Source organism: Hydra vulgaris, chromosome 09 (genome assembly GCF_038396675.1).
Source record: "Hydra vulgaris chromosome 09, alternate assembly HydraT2T_AEP".
Taxonomy (NCBI): Eukaryota; Metazoa; Cnidaria; class Hydrozoa; order Anthoathecata; family Hydridae; genus Hydra; species Hydra vulgaris.
Window position 1 is genome coordinate 42,809,116 of NC_088928.1, and position 10,509 is coordinate 42,819,624.

Below are 10,509 nucleotides of genomic sequence, written 5' to 3' on the forward strand. Positions count from 1 at the left end.
TCGTACCCAAGGCAAAATTAATATCTGCAGTAGTATGTATACACTGCATACAACTGCATGCTACCACAATGTTATAGGCTATGGCTTTGATCTACATGTTCCACCTCTATTTTGAAAACCGTGTCGTCGGCCCTGTGAACATATGGCCCTGTGAACATCGGCCTGTAACATATTAAACAATATATATGTATGTATTGAACTTATTATTATTAAGAAACAAATAGTATAGTCATAAGTAATGGTAAAAGTGGTCAGATACACAAAATGTTGTCTTTTCAATCAGCTTTTACATATGATATTAGTACCGTTAGTACTGATAGTTTAAGAAACGGGAGGTTCTTGTTCAAAAACACAAGCATTTGCACTCGGTCCGGAGCTAACCGGCTTCTTTTCCGGTCGCAGATAAGACCCGCAGTACTAAACAACCGCTCCGAAAACACTGTACATAGAGGCGTCCCTAAATATTTATGTGCTAGTTTTTTCATGTTAAGAAATTTGGATTTCCTCCAGTATTCAGAGACGAGCTCGTGACTTGCAAGTAGAGTTCTTTCAAGTACACTGCTACTTCGTCTGAGATTGTGCAATGCGCAGTATAAATCTAAAACATTAAAATAATTTATAGGCTTGCAATATTTAAAGTACAATACTAATATAGAAGCACAATACTTACTACAAAATTTGTGTTGATTAATTGGTTATATAATGACCAGACAGCACCTGGAGCAGGTATGGTAGGTTCTTGATTTTCAGCAGCTTTAATTTCATGACCCTCGTCTATGTCCAATGCATTTAACTCGCCAATTAATAAAGTAACAGCTTTATCAGCCATCATCCTGCTCCTGAAAATCTTGTTTTTAAGTCTGGGATCTAGTATCGTTGCAATATATAGGTTCGTTCTCGCAGTCTCCGTAACGTCGATGCAAAGATTGACACAGAGATTCTTTAAATTTTCCGTAGTCCTTGATGCGATCAATTGACATGTTAACTGCATTTATTATTGGGATAACTTTTGATGTGGTCACTTTCGATGAACTTGCAGTAAGCGTGACCTCTTCAAACACTTTTAAAGCAGCAACGAGAGGAACCAAATTATCCCATTCTCCGGTTGACAACTTCTTGTTTTGTCAACCGGAGAATGGGAAAGAAAGAGTAGCTTTTGGAAAATGTGGCGTTGCCAACAGAATCGCATCTTTTTGTTCAATTAAACGGTTCAGCATGTGGAAGGTGCTGATCCATCTAGTTGGCTCATCTTGAATAATGCTGTGTTTAGGCAGTCCCAGAATCTCCTGAGATTGTCTCAAAAGTTTGTATGACTTAACCAAATGTTTAAAGTGTCCTACTATTCTTCTACAGGTAGCAGTTAGTAAAGATATGCGTTCATTGTTGAGGCAGCCGCCTTTCACAACCAACTGAAGTGTATGGGCAAGACAAGGAATATTTGTAAACTTCCCGACTTCCATAGCAGAAACAATATTTCTGGCATTATCTCTTACTACTACATTGAGTTTTTCAAGTAGTCCCCAACGCTCAAATGATTCATTCATAAAGTTAACAAGATTGGTTGCGGTGTAGTACTCATAAGGAAAAGGTACCACACCGCAACTAATCTTGTTCTGTTGGCTCCACATGTCGGTATTTATACTATCATGATTAGCTTTTTTTTGCCAAGAACTGAATTTTACTTGATACCTTATAATTATAAATGCTAGGAATTTCAATAGTCGAGAAGTATTTTCTGCTTGGTATCGTATACCTTGGCTCCAAAAACTGTAGTAACCTCTTGAAACCGGGATTTTCTACTATACTAACAGGTTGGTTATCTGTGCATATCATTTCAGCAATAAGCCTTGTAATTTTTATTGCCTTCGCATCTGTAGGTGTGAGAGGTCTGGTCTTTGCAAACACTTGGTGTTTAGTTGGTTGTTTAGTAGATGAAGATCTAGGCTTCATTTTTATAAAACTAATTGTGGAAGAAGAGCTTCTAGCAGGGCCGGTCTTAGGCCGATTTGACCGATTGCTCCTAATAGGGCCCCGCGCTTGGTAGGGGCCATGCAATTTATAGCATATCATTATAAATGGCAGTAATTTTTTTTTATAAATTTCCATCAATCTTAATATAATTCGTACAGTTAACGTTGAACGTTTAATGCGCATGGTAACGTCTATTGTTATTTTTAGTTTATCTTAGTTATTGCGGTATGTGGTATAAAATATATTAGTTTCCAATCTATTTTCGAAAGTTCCAGAAGTACTTATTTCCGAAAATTCACGAGGCAAGCAATGAACATGGCGGCAGCTTTTATATTGTTAAAGATTAAGCTGTATTTACTTTTGAAATGTTTGTAATATATTTTTTGTTTGTTTATGCTATAATTATTTTTCATTTTGTTTACTATTAGTTTTATTTACTTTTGTTTAACGCAAACTTTTCTCGCTTTTCAGTAAATCTTTTATATTTAAGACAATATAAATTTTATTGGATAATTTTAAGAGTACTTTTTTTCAAGTCTAATAAATAATCTTAATATTAAATGTTTGTTTATTTATATTAAGATATTTGCAGTAATCAATTGCTTACATTTTTATTTATGTTTTAATTTGTTGAGTTGTTTAGATACTTAAGATTTATTTTTATTTATGTTTTAATTTGTTGAGTTGTTTAGATACTTAAGATTTATTTTTATTTATGTTTTAATTTGTTGAGTTGTTTAGATACTTAAGATTTATTTATCTAGACTAGATACTATATTATAGTATCTAGAATCACATAGTCTATATAGTTCAATACTTCAGTAAACATTATATTAACTAAAAACAAAAGATCTTTTAAGTTTGTTTTCATGCTTCAAATAAAAAAAGCTATTTTTATGTTTTAATCTTACTATAATTCTAATGGATTTATTTATTTATTATCTCTTTATCAATATGTTTTATTATATTTTATCTCTATATTATTTTAGCTAATTGAAGGGAAAATGTTTATATTAGTTTTGTTAATTTTACTTTTAATTTTGTAAGGGGGATTTTTTATTTAATTTAGTTTAATTAAACTATTTTATTTTATTGTGCAATTTAGTAGTAAAAAAAGAGATAAGTTTTTAGTTTTGAAGAACACGAGTCAAAATATGAGTAAAAGACAAAGAGACGTCGGTAGAAAATATCTAAGTGGTAACATGAAGAGAACCTTAGCTAAGGTAAAGAAAACTGAAGCAGAAAAAGAAAAAGGTGCGTTAGATAAATATTTGAGTATTTAGTTTTCTTTCTGGATGTAATGCTCAACAAAATACATCTGAATTATGTGTAAATATATCTGTTAACACACACAAGGATAATGAGGATATTTCAGAATCAAAAGAAGAAAATTCAAACCCAGCACTATGTGATATTTTAAAGATAAAAGATGACCCTGCTACATGGCCAAATAAAATAAATCAAAATGTCAGAGATTATTTAGTGAACAAAGGACCCCCTAAGATCACTGTAGAAAATTTTCAGCAAAATGAAAAAGGGTTACTTTTTTCGAAATTTCATTGTAAAAGAAAATTAAAAAATGGGGAAGTTATAGAACGACCATGGCTAATATATTCTGAATCATTTGATAAAGTTTACTGTTACTATTGCAAACCTTTTGACACAAATTCTGATTCTGCACTTGCTACTTCTGGATTTGACAGCTGGTCAAATATTCATACAAGATTAGAGGATCATGAAAAATCAAAAAAACATTTGCAATGTACACTTAATTGCTATGAACTGCAGCAAAGGTTATCTACTGGATTAACTGTTGATACATTAAATGAAAAATTAATAAGACAGGAAACAAAACGCTGGAATCAAGTCTTTGAGCGACTTGTTGCTTCTGTACAGTTTTTGGCAGAAAGGAACTTGGCTTTTGTGGGTCTGAAGAACAAATTGGAAATCCACATAATGGCAATTTTCTAGGCGTCATTGAATTGCTAGGAAAATTTGATCCAGTTATGCAAGATCATATACAGAAAATTATTAACAAAGACATTCATGATCATTATTTAGGCAAGACCATACAAAATGAAATTATTGATACTATAGGCCAAGCTGTTCTACAGGAAATTATTGCTAGAATTAAGTCGGCAAAGTATTTTGCAGTGATTCTTGACTGCACTCCTGATATCAGCCATCAGGAACAGATATCAATGGTGCTAAGATATGTCGCTGATGGCACACACTCAGATGTCCCAGCAGGAATTTATGAACATTCTATAAAGTTTATTATAGTTGAGAGCAGCACTGGTGAAAATTTATTTAACACTCTTGTGAAAGAAATTGAAATGCTAGGACTAGATGTTGAAAACATCAGAGGACAAGGGTATGACAATGGAGCTAATATGAAAGGGCATAATTCTGGAGTGCAAGCACGACTTTTGGAAAGAAATTCACGAGCTTTCTATACTCCTTGTGTGTGCCATAATTATAATCTTGTTCTAGGAGATATGGCTAAAACATGTTCAGATGCCATGACATTTTTTGGAACCCTGCAGCGTATTTACACCCTTTTTGCTTCATCTACAAAAAGATAGACTGTTTTTAAAAAGCATGTGAAATGCCTGTCTGTTAAACCATTATCAGAAACAAGATGGGAATGTAGAATGGAAAGTGTTAAAGCTGTACGATTTCAAGCCGCAGAAGTTGTGATGCTTTAGAAGAACTAGCAAAAAGCACAAATGATGCTCAAGGGAAAAGTGAGGCTGAATCATTAGTAAGCCAAATGACAAATTATAGGTTTCTGGTTGCACTATGTTTTTGGCACTCTTTATTGATTCAAGTAAATTTTACTAGCAAGGAACTTCAAAGCAATACCATAGACATTGCCGCGGGGCTGATATCTTTTGAAAAGTTGTTTGATTGGTTGAAGACATACCGAGAGACAGGCTTTGTAGCAGCATTGATTGATGCCAAAGAGCTTGCAAATGAGTTAGAAGTTGAACCCATATTTCAACAGAAGCGCTGTTACAAGAAAAAGAAAATGTTTCTTTATGAATCTTCTGACGAACCAATTTTAGACCCCAAGACAGAATTCCGGGTAAATTTTTTCAATCAAGTTGTAGACAAAGCATTGCAATCTCTTCAACCACGGTTTATGCAGCTGAAAGAACACCATAAACTTTTTAGATTTCTATATAATTTTCAAAATATGTCTAAAGAATATCTCAGAAAACATTCAGCCGACCTAAAATTGCTTTGACAGACATTACAAAAGATATAGAAGGGTTCATGCTTTCCGAACAAATGGAGGCAATTAAGCCAATACTGCCTGTTCAACAACAAAAACCCAAAGAACTCTTTAAATATTTGGCTTGTAATGATAGGTCGACTGCATTTCCAAATTTGTTCATAGCCCTAAAAATACTGATGACAATTCCAGTTACAGTCGCTTCCGGTGAAAGTAGTTTTTTAAAACTAAAATTAATTAAAACCTACCTTAGGTCAGTAATTAACCAAGAACGACTAAACAATTTGGCACTAATATCAATTGAATCTTCTATAAGTAGAGAAGTTAATTATGAAAAAATTCTAAAAGATTTCGCAAGCAAAAAAGCAAGAAAGATCCACTTTGACTTATAGATTATTTGTTTATTATGACAATAACAAGAACTGTTTTGATTAAATTCATTGTAATATTTTTATTATTGTTTATTGATTCGTTTGTGGAGTTATGTTTTTTTGTATAATAAATGTGTTTCAATAATTTTATTAATAGTAGTTATTGTAAAAAAAAAACCAGGTGGGCCCCGCAAGCATTCGTTAAATTGGGCCCGTAGTTCGTAAGGCCGGCCCTGGCTTCTAGTATTGATCTCCGCATCCTCAGACTTAGGGTTGAGACTTGTGAATGCGGATGCGAGTGTAGTAGATCGAGGTTCCCTTGGCATAGGAGTTTCAAAAGCAGGGTTAGGACTGGATTTACAAGATGGTCCTGCGGTAGAGCTATCCTCGCATATATTAAAATCGATAACGCTAGTTTTATCATGTTTCTGATTTTTGATTTCAGATTTATGAAAGGTCTTTAAATGCTTTAGCATGTTCGATGTTATGTATGACTGACAAACTCTGCACCACCCCTGGATATAACAGTTTTGCAAAAGTTGCATATTGCAGAGTTTGTATCATTTGAATTGATCACAAAATAGTCCCATACCTCACTTTTTTTACGTTTCAAGATGATAATGACACTATATATATATGTTTATATTCTGAAATTAAAACAACATTTATAATAATACAAAATAATAATACTAACAGTAATAATTATTATAATAAAACAAGCAAATATGATTTTTATGATAATACTTACCGTCGGTAAATTGATTACAACTTGCAACTGTATTATCCGTGAAGTGTTTTATTGGGTATATATGTATGTGTGTATATGTATGTATATATGTAGGTATGTATGTTGTTTATATATATATATATATATATATATATATACATAATTATATATATATATATACATATATGTATATACATATATATATATATTTATATATATATACTTTTGACTTTCGTATATGTGTATGTATGTAGGTATGTATGTTTGCTTATATATATATGTATGTTTGTTTTATATATATATATATATATATATATATATATATATTTATATGTATATATATATATATATATATATATATATATATATATATACTTTTGACTGTCGTATATGTGTATGTATGTAGGTATGTATGTTTGTTTATATATATATATATATATATATATATATATATATATATATACATATATATATATATATATATATATATATATATATATATATATATATATATATATATATATATATATATATATGTATATATATATATATATATATGTATATATATATTTTTATATATACTTTTGACTTTCGTCCAACATTTGCGTGTTGTCTGAAAGTTAAAACCATTAATTTAATTACAAATTAATCGTTTTTTAAAAAAACCGCAAAAACGCAAATTTAATTGACCTGAATGTTTTTAACAATATAAACATTGTTTTTATTTTTATTTTTTATAATAAAATATTTTTATTTTTTTGATAAAATATTTTTATTAATTTTTTTTTTTACTGTAAATCATGCGCGGAGTGTTGCTACATCGACTATCTTATAGTCTGACTCGTAACAAAGTGCTGCTACATCGACTGACAAATAGCCTGACTCACAACGGAGTGCTGCTTTATCGACTGACAAATAGCCTGACTCGCAACGGAGTGCTGCTACATTTACTATCTTTAAGCCTGACTCGCAAGGGAGTGCTGTTACATCGACTGAGGGTTTGGTTTGGGCAGGCAGTCTATCAATTAATAAAAAAAAAGAAGTTCCGGTCTTGCATTTTAATTTTTACTTTTTATTAACAAAATAAGGAAAAATTTTCTGACAACATATAAGAGTTTTATATATATACATATACATATATATATATATATATATATATATATATATATATATATATATATATATATATATATATATATATATATATATATATATATATATATTTAAATTATGTTAGTGTATCCTACGAACAGAGTGATCAATGTTCTAAAAAAACAAAGCAATAATAAATTAGTTTAAACCTTATCTAATTTTTCTTTCTTCTACACTGTGTTTCACCATCAGTATCATCAGGAAGAATGTCTAAACATAAAAAAAAAAATTAAAATTATAGAAAAATTATTTCACAGGAAGTTGGGAATTGTTATAAATAATTATGTAATAACTGTAGTATTTTGCAACCAGGAACTGCAATTTTTTCAAATTTTTTAAAAGGAACTTATTTTCTAAAAGAAACTTATTTTGAAAATTTTTTAAAAAGAAATTATTTTCATGTATACATTTCTAAATGCAGACATGAAAATAAGTTTCTTTTAAGAAATTGCAAAAACAAATGACCAGCCCAAAATTTATCCTAATTCTAAAGAATTCTTTTCATGATTTTTAATCATCTAATGTAGTTGATGCAACTTCATGGTTGCAAAATACTACAGTTATTACATAACTAATTATAACAATTCCCAACTTCCTGTGAAATAATTTTTCTGTAATTTAAATTTTTTTTATGTTTAAACATTCTTCCTGATGAACCTACTGATGGTGAAACACAGTGTAGAAGAAAGAAAAAAAGAAGATAGTGTTTTTACTAATTTATATATATATGTATATATGCAATATATGTATATATATACATATATATATATATATGCAATATATATACATATATTTATATGCAGTATAGCTTGGGTAGGTAATCACTCGGCTTCATTAAAAAAAAGTATTGCAAACAAAAATAAACATGTCGGTTAACTTTTAATGCAGAGAGATATGCGTCCTCGTCAAATTTAAAAAGGCTTGTTTTTTTTCTTTGTAATTTATTTTGTGCTAAAAATTTTAGGAAAGTTTAGTGCAGCTTTTATATGAGTTCTCATAATTTTGCTATTAATTGTGACGTACTAACCTTTAAAATTGTTTTGCTTTTTTAGATTTATGGTATTTTTTAATTGCAATTTGCTTCGACTCTGATAAAGGAATTCAGACAGTCTCGAAACAGCTTTGTACAATATTACAAAAAAATGATGTTTGCAAAAGTAATATTTTGTAACATTCATTCAATTATAATAAATATTTCTTCTGTTGCTATTAAACTCTTTTATTCTTTATTTCTCTTGCTTTTGACTCATCCAATTGTGTCCTTTGTCATGAGATGCTTCTTTAAGTTTACGACAATCCTAATGATTATATAAACTAGGTTATTGTTTATAAATATTTTATAAACAAAAACCTACTTGCAACAAACAGGACAATATAATTTTTGGCGACTATTGGATGGTTAATTAATTAACTAGCAATAAGCAACTCGTAATAAGGATTATTAGTAAATAAATCAATTATAACAATTAATTGATTTAATATCTGAAAATATAATAAAATACAAGTTTTTGTTAACGACATTAACACTAAATTTTATACAACCAATTATTAAATCAGTAAAGAGTAAAAGCTTATTAAAAAAAACAACCCTCAAATACCATAGAACTTAGTAATAAAATAAAGAGTTCCATTAATGATCCCCTTATTAATAAAGCCTATATAGAAATAAAAAGAAACAGGCAACGTTTTCAATGGCACTGGTGCGTTAAAAAAATTTGAAAAGCATACAACAAAATGTTTTGATTTATTAAAGAACTTATTATGAGCATAACAAAAGTAATTTGACAATGACGAAATCAACATAGCATTGTTATAACATGTCGTTATAATAATATAATATAATAACATAGTAGCACAAAATAGCTATAAAACAATAAATCATAAAAACTGATTTTGACATGATACCAATGAACAAATATTTTTTACCTTAATTATGCAGAATTCTAGTTTCTTTTTAAATGTTGACCAATGATTAATACAGTAATTTTAAATTATATAAATTTACTAAATTAAAATCATGTTTCAACAGTAGGCGATTTAATAAAGCAATGACAAAATCAACTAAAAAATAATCAGCCAAATAAAATAAGTAAAGAAAATCATTTAATACTATGAAAAGTATATAAATTTATAGCAACTAATATTTAAACATAATAACTCTTTAAAAAGTATGTTCTGATAATAATCTTGAGTTTATTGGTTGTGATATCTTAAAATATTTGAAAGAAATTTGAGAAATAAAAAGAAAAGTATAGTAAAAATTATATATACAGTTAACAATACGTTTGGGGAATATTTTGATCTGGCCTAAGATTATCAACACGTTGAAAAACTTGACCACATATTTTAAAACATGACGGCCCATAATTCATAGGTTTAACTACATTAGCTGTAAATGAAGGAAGAAAAAGACAGGCATTATTATTTCTTTCTAACGTAAACATTAATATAATAATAGGCATTATTATATTAATGCCTACGTCATTTCTAATATATTTTTAAAAATGTATATTGGAATTATGATCATTTAGCTCCCTGTAAATAAATCTTATGAAACTTGCAGAAATAATGAATGTGGAGGCAAAACTACCTTATCATTATGTCAACATAAAACATGTATTTCATCAAAATATTTTTTTATCTGACAGGTCTGGTTCACTTCTCCTAAATAATTTTGACCTGGAACAGTATTACTTCTTGTCTAACAACATTTCAAACAACCTAACAAAATATTATACTAATTATTATATGTCTAGTACATTTCTTCCTTGTCTAGCAGAATATTATATATTTTGTAGATGAATAATTTCATCTCGCCTAGCTCTTTCTCCTTCATTTCGACAAGGACATTATCAACATGCCTAAAAACATTCATATTTCCACTAATAACTTTTTCAAGCTTAATATCAACCATTTCAATTTCACTGTTATTATTAAACACATTACCAGTAGTATTACTTCTACTACTTTATAAATACTTCTACTGTAGTAACAAATATACATTTAAAAAAAACGGTTATAAAAAAAATCTTTTTTTTTAATGCTTCATA

General features: G+C 29.1%; 2 protein-coding genes across 2 annotated transcripts; one reads left to right on the forward strand and one right to left on the reverse strand.

Annotated features, from left to right (window-relative positions):
• Positions 1–1,124: 1,124 nt before the first annotated feature.
• LOC136085491 (zinc finger BED domain-containing protein 4-like) lies at positions 1,125–1,950 on the reverse strand. The gene is made up of 2 exons (XM_065806803.1): positions 1,754–1,950; positions 1,125–1,671 (listed from the first exon to the last, which is right to left on the reverse strand). Exons 1-2 carry the CDS (start codon positions 1,948–1,950, stop codon positions 1,125–1,127), a joined length of 744 nt encoding a protein of 247 aa, XP_065662875.1.
• A 336-nt stretch (positions 1,951–2,286) lies between these two features.
• LOC136085492 (zinc finger MYM-type protein 5-like) lies at positions 2,287–3,942 on the forward strand. Its single transcript, XM_065806804.1, has 2 exons — positions 2,287–2,321; positions 3,255–3,942. Exons 1-2 carry the CDS (start codon positions 2,287–2,289, stop codon positions 3,940–3,942), a joined length of 723 nt encoding a protein of 240 aa, XP_065662876.1.
• Positions 3,943–10,509: the final 6,567 nt, after the last annotated feature.

Excerpts from the sequence above, each read along its gene's own strand:
- LOC136085491 (XM_065806803.1), bottom strand. The coding sequence starts at position 1,950 with ATGAAGCCTAGATCTTCATCTACTAAACAACCAACTAAACACCAAGTG. Across the intron at positions 1,672-1,753 it reads CTACAGTTTTTGGAGCCAAG|TTCTTGGCAAAAAAAAGCTA; the intron begins GTATACGATACC and ends AGTAAAATTCAG.
- LOC136085492 (XM_065806804.1), top strand. The coding sequence starts at position 2,287 with ATGGCGGCAGCTTTTATATTGTTAAAGATTAAGCT. Across the intron at positions 2,322-3,254 it reads ATATTGTTAAAGATTAAGCT|TTTTCTTTCTGGATGTAATG; the intron begins GTATTTACTTTT and ends TTGAGTATTTAG.